Source organism: Garra rufa, chromosome 9 (genome assembly GCF_049309525.1).
Source record: "Garra rufa chromosome 9, GarRuf1.0, whole genome shotgun sequence".
Classification (NCBI taxonomy): domain Eukaryota; kingdom Metazoa; phylum Chordata; class Actinopteri; order Cypriniformes; family Cyprinidae; genus Garra; species Garra rufa.
In genome coordinates this window covers 34,457,637-34,475,200 of record NC_133369.1, presented here as the reverse complement: position 1 = coordinate 34,475,200, position 17,564 = coordinate 34,457,637, and the positions used below count along the sequence as shown (strand labels likewise).

Here is a 17,564-nt window from a genome sequence, read left to right as displayed (position 1 = left end):
GCAAGTAACGCGTGTTGCTGTAGGAGGCTCGCAATACATATCGGTGACAAAAACACGCACATGTGTGAAGGCGTGTGAGAGGAGAGCTCTGACTGCGAGTGGGAAGACAAGCGTCTGTGCTGCTAAATCCAAAGCAACCGAAGAAACAAACATTCCCCAATGAGGAAACCTTCATTACGTCTGTTGGTAATCAGGTTAATGGAATGTCGGAACTACTGGACGCCACTGCATCCAAACTTCTTGTATAGCTGATATGTCAATTAAAAGAAATGTTCTGCTCCCTAAAATGTTTGTATACATAAAAAAGGCTTCTCATAAAAACCCTAAATCATTCTAAATGAGAGATTATAATGACTTTTACTACTTTATTTTGTCCATATAGTAATCCATCCATATAACCATTTTATAAAATGTTAAAATCTTAAGTGTTTTGCACTTAAGAAGTTAATTTTTTTAAATGTTTGATAGTTTGTTTTTATATGACACTAATTTATATGACACTAATTGTCTTGCTGCTCATTGCTTAATTGAACTTCATTATTTATGAACTTAGTAATTGATGAACAACATTGACACTGTTGAACTAAGTAACATTGAATTAAACTGGGCTGAATAATGGCACTATTGAGTTGCTTTACAGCTTGTTTCATAATTCATGAATTTAACGTTACCACTGATACCACCGTCTGTATTGTATAAAGCGCTATATGAATAAATGTCATTTCATTTGACAAACAACTTGACAACAAAATGTCCTCAATTATGCTGTCATTATCACCTCACCAATGATGAGTCATTTTTTCCACAACTGCATAGTGACAGAAATGTAATTCATTTCAAGATTAAGATTTATATAATGATAATGAGTAGCTTTATTACTGTACATGTTATCGCATAGGTTCACATGTTAGCACATAAGATTTTTTATTTAGAAAATTTCTAAATCTAAAAATTCTTTCCTAATTATTATTATTTTTCATCTAAATAAAACTTCCCACCATCACACATTATACCAAAACCATTTGTCAAGATTTCAATTAGTGAAAGTGTCCCTATTGAAGATTCACCCATATGTGACCCCTGTCTCTAAAAACCAATGCCTGGCATAAACTGTTCTTTAAGATTTGATTCATAATTAAAGTCAATTTTATTGTAGGTGTAGCCTGTCTCTTGGAAACAAGCCAGTGTGGCACAGCGTTTTGTCTGAGGCAGCCTTGACAGAGATGAATGAAACAAAAGAAAATGTTTGTCATGAAAATGTGTTTTTTTTTTTTTTTGCTCAGGTACATTTCACTGATTTTCCAGCAACTTAGAATTATCTCTAAAGAAGAGCGTAAATTTCGGGGAGGGAACAAGATTCTGTTTTTTAAACCTTTGAATCACAACAAGATGTAACCATGAAGTACTTCAAATGAATGCTCGTTCATCTGATATGAAATGCCAATTATGGAATATAGTTTCAAGCTGCAATAATGGGGCCAACCACACGGATGGCATAAGCATGGCAAGTAAACTTGTTTAGTCATAGGATCCTCGCCAGTGATTGTAGGATATGCGGTTTGAAGGCTATAAGTATTTCTAGAAGTATTTGTAACTTTTCACTAGAAGGTGACACAGTTATAAAATTGATAAGGTTTTGTCAGGATATTGTGGTAAAGATAACTGCAAAATTTTGTGCCAGTATGACAAATGGTTTCAGATATATAGTACTTCTAGTTAGTCACTTGCACATTCATAGTTTTGAAGATCAGAAATCCATTTACTTTGTTTTGTGAAGACTGGATTATAGATGATCAGAAACAGTTTTGATGAAGATTAAATCAGCTTTATTGGCGTGGCAAATAAGAAACTGGTATGCAAATCTTTTGAAACTTAAAAATGTCAATAGTGTTCCATGAGCACTCAGAAATAGAGAGAAAAAAGATTCCCCCTGCCCCCAAAATTACAAATACAAATTCATTTACCCACCCTCATGTCGTTCCAAACCCAAGACTTCTTTTCATCTTTAGAACAGAAATGAAGACATTTAAATATTGTCTTGTCATTTTTGTACATCCATTAAAAGTCCACACAAACACAATGTTCACGCTTCAAAATGTACAAAAAGACATCAAAAAGTAATCCATATAAATTGAGCATTTTAATCTAAGTCTTCTGAAGAGACAATTTTAGGTGTTTATTCATATAGAACCTCACTGGTTCTTGTTCATCAAGCAAACATAGTTGAGCTTCCAAGTTTATCATTTGAATTACATTTACAATATTTTTTGTAGTATTTTGTGTGAAAGCTGGTTGCACAGACTTTCAGTATATGAACAAAAATTATAAGAGAATATTAAAGATATCTTCATTTGTGTTACGAAGATGAACAGGAAGTCGTATGGGTTTAGAATGACACGAGGGTCAATTTTGAGACAAAATTTTAATTTTGGGGTGAAATATCTTTTTAAGAACTTGATTTTAGATCATATTATTACAAGTTCCTTTACTGTGGTCAAAACGGTTTTTAACTACAATAACATTAAAGCTGGTGAAAGATCAAATTATGCTTTTAGGGAGAGGCTAAAACACTCACTACAGACATTAAACCATTTTCCTTGTTTTAAAATGCTGCAGGTCTAAACATGCCACCAAAACACCAGAACTGAACACCGGGTATAGCATGGCACTTTTAGACTAAGGTTGACAGATTTTCACACTCACCTTGTCGCTATCCAGTGTGTTCTGGGAGGTGCGGGAGGCGATGGAGATCGTGTCTGGCTGACTGCTTGCATCACCCTGACTGTCTAGGTCCTCTGCATCTCTGTTATTCAATATAAAATATATCAGTCAAAAGTGTAAAATAACTAGTGGTGGGCATAGATTAATTTTTTTAATCTAGATTAATCTAGATTAAATCTTGAAATTAATCTAGATTAATCTAGATTAAAATGGCTAATTTGAATTCTTCTGAAAGCATTCAGAATATGTGTGCTACCCAAATAATGACTAAAAGTAAGTCTTTGAGAACGGGTTTCTCAACCCAGGTGGCGCATTAGACCAGGCGCTCATCTCCTGTTTCCAAAATGCATTACAAACTGCTTGACAATTGCATTTAAAACACAATTAACTATACAAACTTGTGTAACCAAGTACTTCTGCGCAAAAGGCTGTACGACGTGCGCGTTCCAGTAAAATACACAGGCGCGCGGGTATGGATAGCCTATCTGCGTGCATCTTCCAATAAACTGCGTTGCTTTTAGAAGCGTCAATTCAGTTGTTGCATATAGCATAATGTCTTTATTTCGGGATTATCAAAGTAAATTATAACTCAAACTTGAGATTTTACTGGGGCACAGCAGATTTTCACTGGGGCACGTGCCCCAGTAAAAAGGGTCTAGCAACGCACGCACCTGCCCTGAAGCGGCTTCATAACTGCATCCATGTCTGCGCGTCTCATTTGATGTGGTAATTTTTTCACAGAAGTTGAAGACTCGTTCTCGCCCCCTACATTGCAATTCAACTAGATATACGTCATCCGCGCTAAAATATCAAGGTGAAAGTCATCATATCTTGCGTAGTTTAGACCCAGCTCCCAACCCAACTTTGAGAATAGATTAACGGCGATATTTTTTTTATCGCGCGATATGAGTCTCACGTTAACGCAGCACGTTAACGCCGATAACGGCCCACCACTAAAAATAACCCAGGAGAAGCCACCCTGGTTAGACAGTCAATGTCAAAGACAACATACTGATATGCAAAAAACATGCTTATTGTGTAGGATTGATGCGAGTTGTTAACGTACCGTTTGCCCTTGTGTTTGGTTGCAGTGGCTTTGGGAATGTGAATTGGCTCTTTGAGTGCACCCCGTAAATGGATGGTACGCTCCTGGATAACTTCACGTACATGTTTAATCCAATCTTGTTTGTTTTCAATACATGAAGCCTGGGATGTGCATTGAATACAACAAAACATTAATGAACCTTAAATTACACAACAGACATAAATAGCAATTGGAATTGTCAAAGCCTACAGATCTGTTGCAAAAATAATGATACATGCAATCAGAGTTCAAATGAAGTCATACAGTACACTGTTTTCCTACTCCTTCTTCCAAATAAAAAAAAGTTATTTAATCTTTTATGAAATTTGTATAAATTGCTCTGCTTCTTATTGTACTTTCCTTCAAAGTCCCTAGCCTCCAACCACCTGTCAAAGAAACTAAATCACCATTCAATCAATTCCCTAAGGATCAAAAACAAAACAATTCCAATTCTACTTTTCACTTGGGAATACATCAGATTACAAAAGTAAAATAAGTGGAAACAGTGTTTAATAACTGTAAGCCAGGCTAAAATTGTGAACATGAGAGTATCCATGTTGCTTGCATGTGTCTATCTACATGTGAGAACACATGGAATGGCATATGATTCATGTCTTCAGAGATGAAAGGCAACCATTCAGAGACACAAGTTACATAAGTGGTTATTTAAAATGCTTACAAATCTTACAGAATGATGTCATACAATGGAATGACTCAAGCCAAAGCTACAGTTCTTGAAAATTCAAAACCTGAAAACACATCCACTCATGTGATCTACCTCAAGGATTCTCAGATGAATGATGCTTTTTATTTTATAACAAAAACTAATGTAAAGATTGACTTGATTTGAGATCAGGGACAACCTTTCGATAATAAAACACTCTTGTGTGCTGAACCAGTTAGCAATGTTTGGATAAAAAATAAACATAAAAACAAAGAAAACATTTTTAGGAGCCAAAAATAAGTGACAGCTGTACTGAAGAAAGAAAGAAAAAAAACCTTGGATGAAGTATCAATTTGGAATGTGAATCATACCTTTAGGACTATTTTGTTGTCTGAGGTAGGTGTCCGTCCAATCCAGAGTGCAAATTTACATGGATCTCCTTCCACATGTTCAGTAACTCCTAGTTCTGAGGTCTGGGCGAAGTAAAAAAGCATAATTTAAACATTGATTCAGTCTATTACAAAGAATTGCCATCCATAACCGAAGCAAGCATTTCTTTATTTAAATAACTAAACAAAATGAATGTAAAACCCATACCATGAGCTTGCTCTTGTAGAGGTACTTGCTTCTGCCATTGGAGTCTTTGACATCCTTGCTGAAGATGAGAGACATCTCAAAGAGGAAGAGGTGCCGCTCTCTGCCCTTACGAATCAGAGTCTTTGGATCCCAAACCTGGAATGACTCCTGCAGAATCAGCTCACCCTGAGACTCAATGTTCTCATCAAAACCTGAGAGGACATAAGGCAGAAAGGTAGAGAGAGCGAAAAAGAAAGAGAGGTTGACAATACATGATTAAAGAAGAAGCATTGAGTTGAGCTGTGTCTGTTTGTGCATTTGTGCTACTCACCCTCCAGCATGCTGAGGTGCATAGCATCATTAGCTTTTTTAGGCACATTAAGCATGACCTCCAGGCCATCTTTAATTTCTCCTTTACCCTCCTCACAACACGTCAACAGTTCCTACAAACAAACAGAACAATTGAACTTTTGGACCCACATTTTGGTTTGGGTAAGGTCTGTATTTAATCACAGTTCTATGTTTAGTCTGTGGTGGGTTTGTGATGGTGTTATGTTTAGTCTGTGCTGTGTTTGTGGTGTTTTGATTATTAGTTTGTACTGGGTTAGTGATGGTTTTATGTTAAGTTTGTGCTGTGTTTGTTATGGTTCTATGTTTAGTCTGTGCTGGGTTTGTGATTGTTTTATGTTTAGTCTGTGCTGTGTTTGTGGTGTTTTGATGTTTAGTCTGTGCTGGGTTAGTGATGGCTTTATGTTAAGTCTGTGCTGGGTTTGTTATGGTTCTATGTTTATTACGTGCTGGGTTTGTTACAGTACTGTGTTTAGTCAGTGCTGGGTATGTGATGGTTTTATGTTTAGTCTGTGCTGGGTTTGTGGTGTTTTGATGTTTAGTCTGTGCTGGGTTAGTGATGGCTTTATGTTAAGTCTGTGCTGGGTTTGTTATGGTTCTATGTTTATTACGTGCTGGGTTTGTTACAGTACTGTATTTAGTCAGTGCTGGGTATGTGATGGTTTTATGTTTAGTCTGTGCTGGGTTAGTGATGGTTTTATGTTAAGTCTGTGCTGGGTTTGTTATGGTTCTATGTTTATTACGTGCTGGGTTTGTTACAGTACTGTGTTTAGTCAGTGCTGGGTATGTGATGGTTTTATGTTTAGTCTGTGCTGGGTTTGTGGTGTTTTGATGTTTAGTCTGTGCTGGGTTAGTGATGGTTTTATGTTTAGTCTGTGCTGGGTTTGTTATGGCTCTATGCTTAGTCTGTGCTGGATTTGTTATGGTTTTGTGTTTAGTCAGTGCTATGTTAGTTACAGTTCTATGTTTAGTCAGTGCTGGGTTTGTGATGGTTTTATGTTTAGTATGTGCTGTGTTTGTTTTGGTTCTATGTTTAGTCTGTGCTGGGTTTGTTATGGTTTTGTGTTTAGTCAGTTCTACATTTCTTAAAGTTGTTTGTTAGTCAGTGCTGGGTCTGTGATGGTTTTATGTTTAGTCAGTGCTGGGTATGTGATGGTTTTATGTTTAGTCTGTGCTGGGTTTGTGGTGTTTTGATGTTTAGTCTGTGCTGTGTTTGTGGTGTTTTGATGTTTAGTCTGTGCTGGGTTAGTGATGGTTTTATGTTAAGTCTGTGCTGGGTTTGTTATGGTTCTATGTTTATTACGTGCTGGGTTTGTTACAGTACTGTGTTTAGTCAGTGCTGGGTATGTGATGGTTTTATGTTTAGTCTGTGCTGGGTTTGTGGTGTTTTGATGTTTAGTCTGTGCTGGGTTAGTGATGGTTTTATGTTTAGTCTGTGCTGGGTTTGTTATGGCTCTATGCTTAGTCTGTGCTGGATTTGTTATGGTTTTGATGTTTAGTTAGTGCTACGTTTGTTACGATTCTATGTTTAGTCAGTGCTGGGTTTGTGATGGTTTTATGTTTAGTCTGTGCTGGATTTGTGGTGTTTTGATGTTTAGTCTGTGCTGGCTTTATTATGGTTTTGTGTTTAGTCAGTGCTATGTTTGTTACAGTTCTATGTTTAGTCAGTGCTGGGTTTGTGATGGTTTTATGTTTAGTATGTGCTGTGTTTGTTTTGGTTCTATGTTTAGTCTGTGCTGGGTTTGTTATGGTTTTGTGTTTAGTCAGTTCTACGTTTCTTAAAGTTGTTTGTTAGTCAGTGCTGGGTCTGTGATGGTTTTATGTTTAGTCTGTGCTGGGTTTTGTGGTGTTTTGATGATTTGTCTGTGCTGGGTTAGTGATGGTTTGTTATGGTTTTTTGTTTAGTCAGTGCTACGTTTGTTACGGTTCTATGTCTAGTCTGTACTGGGTTTGTGGTGTTTTGATATTTATTCTGTGCTGGATTTTTTTATGGTTTTGAGTTTAGTCAATGCTAGGTTTGTCATGGTTCTATGTTTAGTTAGTGCTGGGTTTGTGATTATTTTATGTTTAGTTAGTGCTGGGTTTGTGATGGTTTTATGTTAAGTCTGTGCTGGGTTTATTATGGTTCTATGTGTAGTCAGCGCTCTGTCTGTGTTAGCCTATGCTGGGTTTGTCATGATTCTATGCTTGGTCAGTGATGGGTCTCTGTTTAGTCTGGGCTGAGTTTGTGATGATTTTTTGTTAAGTCTGTGTTGGGTTTGTTATGTTTGTATGTTTAGTCTGTGCTAGCCTATGCTGGGTTTGTGAGCATTCTGTATTTGGTCAGCGATGGGTCTCTGTTTAGACTGTGTTGAGTTTGTCATGGTTCAATGTTTAAACTGTGCTGGGTTTGTGATAGTTCTAGGTTAAGTCTGTGCTGCTTTGGGTTTGTAATGATTTTATGTTTGGTCTGTGCTAGGTTTCTGTTTCATCCGTGCTGGGTTTGTGATGGATCAGTGTTGTTTCTGACTTCACACTGAGACTATTGTTTTTTGCAGGCTTTGTGGCAGGTCTATTTTTGGTCTGTACTTACATTTGTGATGGGTCTGTGTGAAATTCAGTGCAGGCTATGTAGCAGGTCTGTGCTTAGTATGTGCTTATATTGTAATGGACCTGTATTTAGTCTATGCTGGGTTTGGGTCTGTAGTTACTGTGCTGATTTTGTGTTGGCTCAGTGCTGGGTTTGTGATGAAACTGTTTTGAATGCGTGACAGGTATGTGCTGTGTATGTTTAGTTTGTATTTGGTCATTTTTTGAGTCTGTGCCAAAAATGTATTTACTTGGTTTGTGCAGAATCTTTATTGTGAAGAATGTGAACTGTGCTGAGTTTGTTTAATGTATTGTAGTACACATACCTTTAGCAGCAGCTGATACTTGGTGATCCTCTGAACCGGTTTAATAAGGTATGATGAGATTGAATTAGCCAGTCTGTGTCTTTGCTGGATTTCCTGTACACATACAAGCACACTTAAGTCTTTAACATATCATAACAAAACATATCTTTTACACAAACACCTTAAACACATCCTGGAAAACAATCAGCAAACCAATTATCTTTAGCTTTTTTAATTCTTAATAGCCTCTTAATAGCAATTTTGCAAAAGCGGATCTCAAGGCTACAGTCATTCATCAGTTCTCAGCTCTGAAAGAAGAGTCCGTCTGTTCTGATCGCCTGGCAACTGTTTAATAGTGAGGCATCACTGGTCCCCCACCCACCCCCAGACACGCAGGAAGTGCCCTCTTTCTAAGACCTCCACCTACCAGCTCAAAAAACAGAACTGATTAACAGACCACAGGAGCCATACACACACTCTCTCTCTCTCTCACACACACACACACACACACACACACACACACACACACACACACACACACACACACACACACAAACACACAAACACACACACACACACTCTACCAAAAATACACAATGTCACACACACATATTCAAATAAACACCCACATTCTCTGTCAAATACACACAAAATATATAATCTGAATAAGTGTTATATATTATAAGTGTTATAATCTGAATAAATGAACTAAAATTGAAGTGTGTAAATGGAATACTTACACCGAATTGTATGTCCTTACACATAATCATATGCATTGTATTATTTTATGCATAATACTCACATCAAAATAGGGCCCTGCATGTTCCAGAATCAGCTGAGTGGAGTCAGGTTTGTTCTTACAGTAATTCACATACATCTGAAACTTATCCGCCTAAAAATAAAACACACATACAAAACAAACAAAACATTTTTAAAATTTTGAATCAGAAGATGCTCTGTTTTCACGTCTAATACCTGGTGAATTTTTTTAGAATGATAAGTTGTTATCAGAAAGTATTAAATAAACACAAATTTGTTTATATTACTTAGTACTTCCTTTGTAAGGAATCTGTAAGTGCATGTACTGTCGAATACTGTGCAATCCATATGTATATTCGAATGATCTGATTTAATGTCAATATAATGTTACATGAGTGTAGTGCACTTTTTGATAAGATTATCTCACTATATTTTCACACTGACACTTACCCATGTGACAAAACAGTGACCCACATCCTCTGGAAGCTGCTCATATTTTTCCAGTTCTTTAAGGAAAATACTGAGAAAATAATATGGGGAAATGAGAAGGGCATAAGGAAATTGAAATGTAAAGAAAGTTACATATATCATTTTACATAAATATACGAACTGCAGTTTATAAAGTTCACTAACTTGTGATGGAACTCGTATAGGTCTTGCATGTTGCCGAAAATGATGTGCTCTCTGTTGACAATCCCTGGGGGAATCTCCTCCACACCGCTAGTCATTTCCCACAGATATGTCTGAAACACACACACTCACACTTAGAATTTGTTCCAACAATGTGATAACAGATTAATGCTATTACACTTTTAAAGACAACTTCCATATCTCAGTGTTTTCTCTTTATTTATCTGCATGTGTTTAGATTGTGGATAGTTGGCTTGGATATTATTGGTTAATACAATTTTTCTTATCTTCAATTATGTCAATGAAAAATAAGTATTTCTGAAGTGAAGAACATTATCTTATAATTTTCATCAAATGTAATATAATTTGATCAAAATGATAAGGAAAACAAGATGAACATGATATTAACAATGTTTTTACAGTTTTAATAATATATAAAATATTTAATAAAATAATATTTTCACCTTTCATTATTAGTTTGATTATTTATTAGTATTCTGGTATTAATACTTTGTCAATACTGGTATTAATACTTAATATTTTGTTAAAATATCATAACAAAAATAATTTTATAGAACAATCAAGTTGAACTATTGACGACTATTGATTTTTTTTTTTAACAAACATTAAACAAAATTTGCATAAATCGATATAGAGATAGGTTAAAGCACACTTGGAGACGACCTATTGTTTGCACTCTAGCACATTATTGTCCAGGACGTGAATGAAAATAAATGAGCTGATTAAATTACCTTGCAAAATTACTAAAATACATCATCATAAATGAATCGCCAACTGTTTTTTTACACAAAAGAGAATAAAGAAAAAAAGAATGCACATGTATAATATTCGAAAATTGATTACATGCGTATTCCTGAGTGCATGAATATTCCAATAGCTGTGGAGCACGTTTTTGGATTCAGAAATGGTGAGTGTAAACATTGTCAGTGTTTTAATGACACTCAATCTTTTCATGAGATCAAACAGTAGCTATTCCTGGATGAACTGGATTGTTCTTGGGCTGTACTGCAGTGAATACATTTATAGCACAGGGCTTTTGTGATCTGTCCAAAGTGGACATTGGTGTACCACACCCTCTAAATGTCGGTCCGTACGGAGCAGACTGTGACAACAGCACTTACATCCATACACTCCCGCAGGTCTCTCACATATGCCTTCTCGGTCTGAATGAGCTCCGCCATTATAAACCTGAAAAGAGAGAGGTAAACAGGGCAATGCACCAGAGACCTATTGTCAACATTTGCAAAGCACAATACCTCTGGGAGGGGTTTTAATCTAGTATAAAAACCTCAAAATATATAAATAAAAACATGTTTACTTTAGTATGCATATTTATGGACTTTTCCTCTAACACAAAGTAAGTTGGACTTTCTTCAAATTAAGAATTAACCCTTTCCTTTTCAGCACTTCTTGTCATTGGCTTGATATCATACAATCAGGTTTAAAAGACATACTCTTTTCTCCGGGCCGATTTGCGTTTCTCCTCATTGAGTTCATGGTTGACATCTCTGAGCTTGACCTCTGCACCAGGAGCACTGGCTGGAATGATGTCCAACTGCAGATCTTTACTCTGAAACCCCAAAAGTAAATGTTAATGGTCAGAAACCACATTTCTTTTATAAATTAACATGGTTAACAACTCTTACAGCAAAAATATTGCTCATCCACACTCCAGCCATGCAGGCCACATCAACACATCCACTCTCACAACCCTCTCACCACTTTGTTGGAGTCAGTGGACAGGCCGAGCGCTTTCTCCAGGCAGGAACGGTACTTGTCCATGCGGAGGGAAAAGTCACGGTAGCGTTTGTCCACCGAGGCGACCCATTTCTGAATTTCGCTTGCATGGGTGTGGCCCTTCTCACAAAAACCATCAGCCAGCTGGATCAACAACTTTACCCGCTCTTTGGTTTGCTACAGAGAGAGAGAGAGAGAGAGAAAGAGAGAGAGAGTGAGAGAGAGCTGTATGGATTCCACAGAGGCAAAGATCACAGTGTAAACATAATCTAAGAAGTGTATTATGATTTGCTGTCAAGTTGATAAACCAGTGACATGCTTACAATCACAGTCACAGAATAACTTTGGACGAACTAAGTTGCAAAACTAAAAAGATAGTTTACCCAAAATTAAAATGTTGTCATTTTTTACTTACCTACATAATATAATATAATATAATATAACATAATATGTGACCCTGGATCACATAACCAATCATAAGTAGCATGGGTATATTTGTAGCAATAGCCAACGATATGGGTCAAACTTATCGATTTTTCTTTTATGACAAAAATCATTAGGATATTAAGTAAAGATCATGTTCCCTTTCGGGAACTCTACACTGCGTCATCAACGCTCTGGGGAATGCCATTGGCGAACCCGGCTCTGAATCAGTCTGCAACCAATAGGATGACGGGAGTGACGTCACCAACGTGATGACGTCATACGACCAGGAAGTATATAAGCACGTGCGTTTCAAACCGGCTTCAGCTTTTGTCATTCAGCGAAGCGCTCTATGTTGGTCTGTTTGTCTGGTTATTTGCATTGCTGTTTTTCTGTGCCAGTTTGCACAACTTTCTTTTGAGCAATGTCAAAAAGGGGAAAGAAATTTGTTATGGCGGTGCAGCAGTCACACAGATGGTGTGTTCCTCCTTGCCAGCGATTCATCGTTGGTGGGGATACACACAGTCTGTGTGTTCTCTGCATGGGAGCGGAGCATGCTCAGTCAGCCCTCGAGGGGGCTGGCTGTCCGCAGTGTGAGCGCCTTCCACTGCGGGTGCTTCGTTCCCGGAAGGCTCTCTTCGAGGAGGGAGCCTTCACCAGCGTTCCTCGCGGGTCTGGCCCCGCTTCCGCTGAGGCGGAGCGGCAGCTGCACTCGTGGGGTTCGCAGCTCGATCTGCTGGAGGGTATGGAGACGGGTGATCCCCTATCTCCTTCCTCACCCGGCGGATCGGTTGATCTCCTCTTGGATGCGGAAGCCCGCACTGCGGTTTCTTCCCCCCGAGAGGAGGTCTCAACACTACTCTTGTCTTCCTCCGAGGAGGTTGACGTAGAGAGTGTTGACCTCATCCAACCGCCAGTAAAATCCCCGCAGTTTGAGGAGCTCTTGGAGGTGGTGACTCGTGCGGTAGCCAGGCTCAACATCAGCTGGCCCGCCGAGCACAGTCAAAATGAGCCGCATGAAAGCAAGCTAGATGAGCGCTTTCTGCGGACACACAAACCACCTCCAGGAAGGAGCCTTCCGTTTTTCCCTGATCTCCACAGTGAGCTGTCGAGATCATGGGAAAAACCCTTCTCAGCCCGCGTCTTCACCCCTTCCTCCGGTTACTACGGTAACGTTGGGGGGGTAGAGGAGTGCGGCTATAAGATGATGCCCAGGGTTGAGCAGACGCTTGCGAGCTATCTGTCGCCCGCAGCGGCATCATCTTTGAAGGCTCCAACCTTGCCCACCAAGCCTTTAAAACTAACTTCCAGCTTGCTGGGCAAGGGGTACGCGGCAGCAGGTCAGGCCGGTTCATGCTTGCACACAATGTCTGTGTTGCAGGCGTACCAGGCTGACCTGCTTAAAGACCTAGACGAAGGCAGGGAGGTCAATGTTTCTGAGTTGAGGCGAACAGCAGATCTAGCTCTCCGTGCCACCAAGGAGACCGCCCGCGCTGTTGGGCGGTCTATGGCAGCCCTGGTGGTCGCGGAGAGACACCTATGGTTGTCCCTGTCCGACATGAAGGAGAAGGACAGGGCCCTTCTGCTGGACGCCCCACTCAAGTCTCCTGGTCTGTTTGGCGACTCGGTCGAGGCCGTCGTCAGCAGGTACCAGGAGGCCCGCAAACAAAGTGCGGCCTTCCAACAGTACCTCCCTCGCCGTGTCTATTCTGGGGCTGCCGGACGGGAGCAGCCCCAGCCGCGTACCAGCTCCTCACACCGCCAGACCCAAAAAGCTAGCGTGGCCGCTCGTGCCCCGCCAGATAGATCTAGGGGGCAGGGCAAGTCACGCTCCAAGTCGAGGGCCTCTAAGGCCAGGCCGGACCTGAGGGTGGTCCTGCAGTCAAAGAGGTCCTCGGCTAAGCGGCCCTGACTTTTGTGTCTCAGGGCCATTGAGGGCAGCCCCTCTCGGGGGAGAAGCGGGTCTTCCACATTTTATGGTACCCACTCTCCCTCGGGGCCCTCAGGAGACCAGTCAGCTAACCCTGCCAGTGTTTCAGGGCGCGGCTGTCTCCCGCAAACCCCTGCTGGGGTTTCCGCCCGATTTCGTAGCGGACTCAGCAAGTTTGTCACCCCTACGGGGGTCCTCAGAGCAATTAGTTCAGGTGTCGCTTGCCAGTCAGCTGTTACAGGCCACCGAATTAGTTCCTCAAACTCTACCAGAGGCCAGTCTCGAGAGGCTGGTTCCCTTAGTACATTTCCTAGCAGCGTGGAAACTTCTGCCAAATGTATCTTCATGGGTTCTTCGTACGGTAGAGAAAGGTTATCAAATCCAGTTCGGCGCTCCTCCGCCTCAGTTCAGCGGAGTATTCCCTACCCTGGTAGGCCCAGAGCAGGTTCTGGTCATGGAACAAGAAGTAAATTCTCTTCTAAGGAAGGGAGCCATCGAGGTGGTCCCTCCTCAGCACAGAGAATCCGGGTTCTACAGCCGGTACTTCATTGTTCCCAAGAAGGATGGAGGGCTGAGGCCCATCTTAGATCTCAGGCTACTGAACCGCTCAGTTATGAAGCTGAAGTTCAGAATGCTTACTGTCAAGCAGGTCGTGTCTCAAATCAGGTCCGAGGACTGGTTTGTCACGATAGATCTCAAAGATGCATATTTCCATATCTCCATCCTTCCTCAACACAGGAAGTTTCTCAGGTTCGCTTTCAGGGGCGAAGCTTACCAATATCGAGTTCTTCCTTTCGGCCTAGCACTCTCACCCCGCACTTTCACGAAGTGTGTGGATGCTGCGCTGGCTCCGTTGCGACTCCAGGGCATCCGCATACTCAACTACATAGACGACTGGCTTATCCTAGCCAGCTCGGAACAGTTAGCGGCTCAGCATCGAGATGTTGTTCTCGCTCATATGAAAAAGCTGGGGTTGAGGCTCAACGCCAAGAAAAGTGTGCTGTCTCCTTTACAGAGAACCACTTATCTAGGTGTGGCATGGGATTCGACCACGATGCAGGCACGAATGTCTCCTGCTCGGATCGAGTCGATCCTTACTGCAGTCAATGCGGTCAAGCTAGGCCTGTCACTCACTGTCAAACAGTTTCAAGTACTGTTAGGTCTCATGGCAGCTGCAGCCAACGTAATACCTTTTGGCCTGCTGCATATGAGGCCACTGCAGTGGTGGCTCAAGACCAAGGGATTCTCCCCGAGGGGAAATCCGTTCCGCAAGATCAAGGTCACGCGGCGTTGCCTTCGTGCCTTAGACATGTGGAAGAAACCTTGGTTCCTATCTCAGGGCCCGGTCTTGGGAGCTCCTTGTCGCCGCGTCACGCTAGAGACAGATGCATCCCTCACCGGGTGGGGAGCGGTCATGAGTGGCCGCTCGGCCTCCGGCCTATGGACCGGTCACCATCTCTTGTGGCACATCAATTGCCTAGAGATGTTAGCAGTGTTCAAGGCCTTGAGGCATTTCCTCCCAGACCTGAGAAACCGTCATGTGTTAGTTCGCACCGACAACACAGCGGTAGTATATTACATCAACCACCAAGGAGGTGTGCGTTCACGCCCCTTATTCAAGCTGGCGTACCATATCCTCCTGTGGTCCCAAGGGAAACTCCTCTCACTGAGTGCAGTTCATATCCCTGGGCATCTGAACATTGGAGCAGACATCCTGTCGAGGCAGGGGCCGAGGCCCGGGGAGTGGAAACTTCACCCCGAGGTGGTGAAGCAGATATGGAGAGTGTTTGGCCAAGCTCAAGTAGACCTCTTTGCGACTCAAGAGACTTCGCAATGTCCCCTTTGGTACTCTCTAACGCCTCCAGCTCCACTGGGGCTGGACGCTATGGTACAGACCTGGCCGAGGCTTCGTCTGTACGCTTTCCCCCCGATCGCTCTGCTCCCAGGAGTTCTAGAAAGAGTGCGCCGGTACGGAGTCAGTCTACTACTAGTAGCCCCGTACTGGCCGGCCCGAGTATGGTTCTCGGACATCATTTCCCTCCTCGACGGCTCTCCGTGGGAGATTCCGGTCAGGAAGGACCTTCTTTCTCAGGCTGGGGGCGCAATTTGCCACCCCCACCCAGAGAAGTGGAAACTATGGGTGTGGCCTCTGAGGGGGCACACCTCATAGACAGTGGTCTCCCAGCCGAGGTTGTGGAGACCATCCTTCACTCTAGAGCTCCCTCTACAAGGAAACTTTATGGCCTTAAGTGGAAGCTTTTCACTTCATGGTGTGAAGAGCGACACGCAGACCCAGTCCACTGCCCGGTTGGTACAGTGCTGGAGTTCTTGCAGTCTCGCCTCTCCATAGGGCTAGCCCACTCCACCCTGAAGGTTTACGTGGCGGCATTATCGGCCTTCCACATCCCTCTCGGTGGTATGTCAGTGGGCAAGAACCCCTTGGTCATACGTTTCCTTCGTGGTGCACTCAGGATAAGGCCTTGGGTGGTACCCAGAACTCCTGCTTGGGATCTCGCTGTGGTCCTTGAAGCCCTCTCTCGGCCTCCATTCGAGCCCATTGAGGAGATTTCAGATCGCTTCCTTACAATTAAGACGGCGCTGCTGTTGGCTCTTACTTCTCTGAGGAGAGTAGGAGACCTTCAGGCCCTCTCAGTGGCCCCTTCATATATCGACTTTGCGCCCGGTTTGGCCAAAGCGTTCCTCTACCCTAGACCAGGGTACGTACCGAAGGTTCCAACAGCAGTACCACAGCCAGTCACCCTACAGGCCTTTTATCCTCCTCCATTCGTGGAGAACGACCATCGGAAGTATAACTGCATGTGTCCAGTGCGAGCACTGGACACATACGTCCACAGAGCTGCCCTGTGGCGAAAGTCAGAGCAATTGCTAGTTTGTTACGGTCCCCCTAAGAGGGGGCTCCCGGCAACTAAGCATACTATCAGTAGATGGATTGTAGATGCAATAACTACTGCTTATGAGTCCTCTGGCCTCCCATCACCGATGGGCGTCAAGGCTCACTCAACTCGAGGCATGGCTGCCTCCAAAGCTCTGCTAGCAGGTGTCCCCATTCAGGACATCTGCAGTGCGGCGGGTTGGTCCACCCCTTTGACCTTTGTAAAGTTCTATGAACTAGACCTAAGAGCTACAAGCTCGGCTGTCCTGAGCTGACAGCGAAGGCGCTATCCCTCGTGAGCCCGAGGGCCGAGGTAGATGTTCCCTCTTGCGCTGGGTGCTCCCCAGGCAGAGATGTAATTCCACTCGCGTCCTGGCGGTTTTCCAGGCGGAGTTAATTTAGTGTTCTGGCCAGAGTTTCCAGACACTTCTCGGGTCCCTGTTGTCCGGGTACGCCCCGACAAAGGGATTACCCTTCCTCGTGTGCCTGAGGGCCGAGGATGCTTCTTAGTCTGGCTGGTCACCAGACGGAGGCCTATCACCTCGGGGCCTGAGGGCCGAGGTGGATAACTCTCCCTCTTCGCTGGGTGCTCCCCAGGCAGAGATGTTATTTCGCTTGCGTCCTGGCAAATTTCCCAGGCGAAGCAACCGAGCGTCCTGGCTTTCTCCCCAGGCGCTACCTGTCCCTCTACGTCTGGCTGGTCCCCAGACTGAGGTAGACACTTTCTCCTCGTGAGCCCGAGGGCCGAGGCAGATCATATCCCTCTTCGCTGGTACTCCCAGGCAGAGATGTAATCCCACTCGCGTCCTGGCAGTTTTCCAGGCGGAGCTAATTCAGTCCCTCTCGTGCTGGCTGTTCCCCAGACAGAGTTTGGACTACTTTCCTCGAGCGCCTGAGGGCCGAGG

The 17,564-nt window shown here is 42.7% G+C and overlaps 1 protein-coding gene across 1 annotated transcript in view; it reads right to left on the bottom strand.

Annotated features, from left to right (window-relative positions):
* triob (trio Rho guanine nucleotide exchange factor b) overlaps positions 1-17,564 on the bottom strand; it is a 132,041-nt gene that overhangs the window by 34,099 nt on the left and 80,378 nt on the right. Inside the window, exons 21-32 of the mRNA XM_073847700.1 lie at positions 11,396-11,590; positions 11,131-11,246; positions 10,798-10,864; positions 9,659-9,768; positions 9,476-9,545; positions 9,069-9,158; positions 8,288-8,380; positions 5,377-5,488; positions 5,067-5,257; positions 4,841-4,942; positions 3,788-3,927; positions 2,704-2,803 (exon numbers count right to left, since the gene is read on the bottom strand). Coding sequence (XP_073703801.1) covers positions 2,704-2,803; positions 3,788-3,927; positions 4,841-4,942; positions 5,067-5,257; positions 5,377-5,488; positions 8,288-8,380; positions 9,069-9,158; positions 9,476-9,545; positions 9,659-9,768; positions 10,798-10,864; positions 11,131-11,246; positions 11,396-11,590 — 1,386 coding nt within the window. The remainder of the gene's footprint in view (positions 1-2,703; positions 2,804-3,787; positions 3,928-4,840; positions 4,943-5,066; positions 5,258-5,376; positions 5,489-8,287; positions 8,381-9,068; positions 9,159-9,475; positions 9,546-9,658; positions 9,769-10,797; positions 10,865-11,130; positions 11,247-11,395; positions 11,591-17,564) is intronic.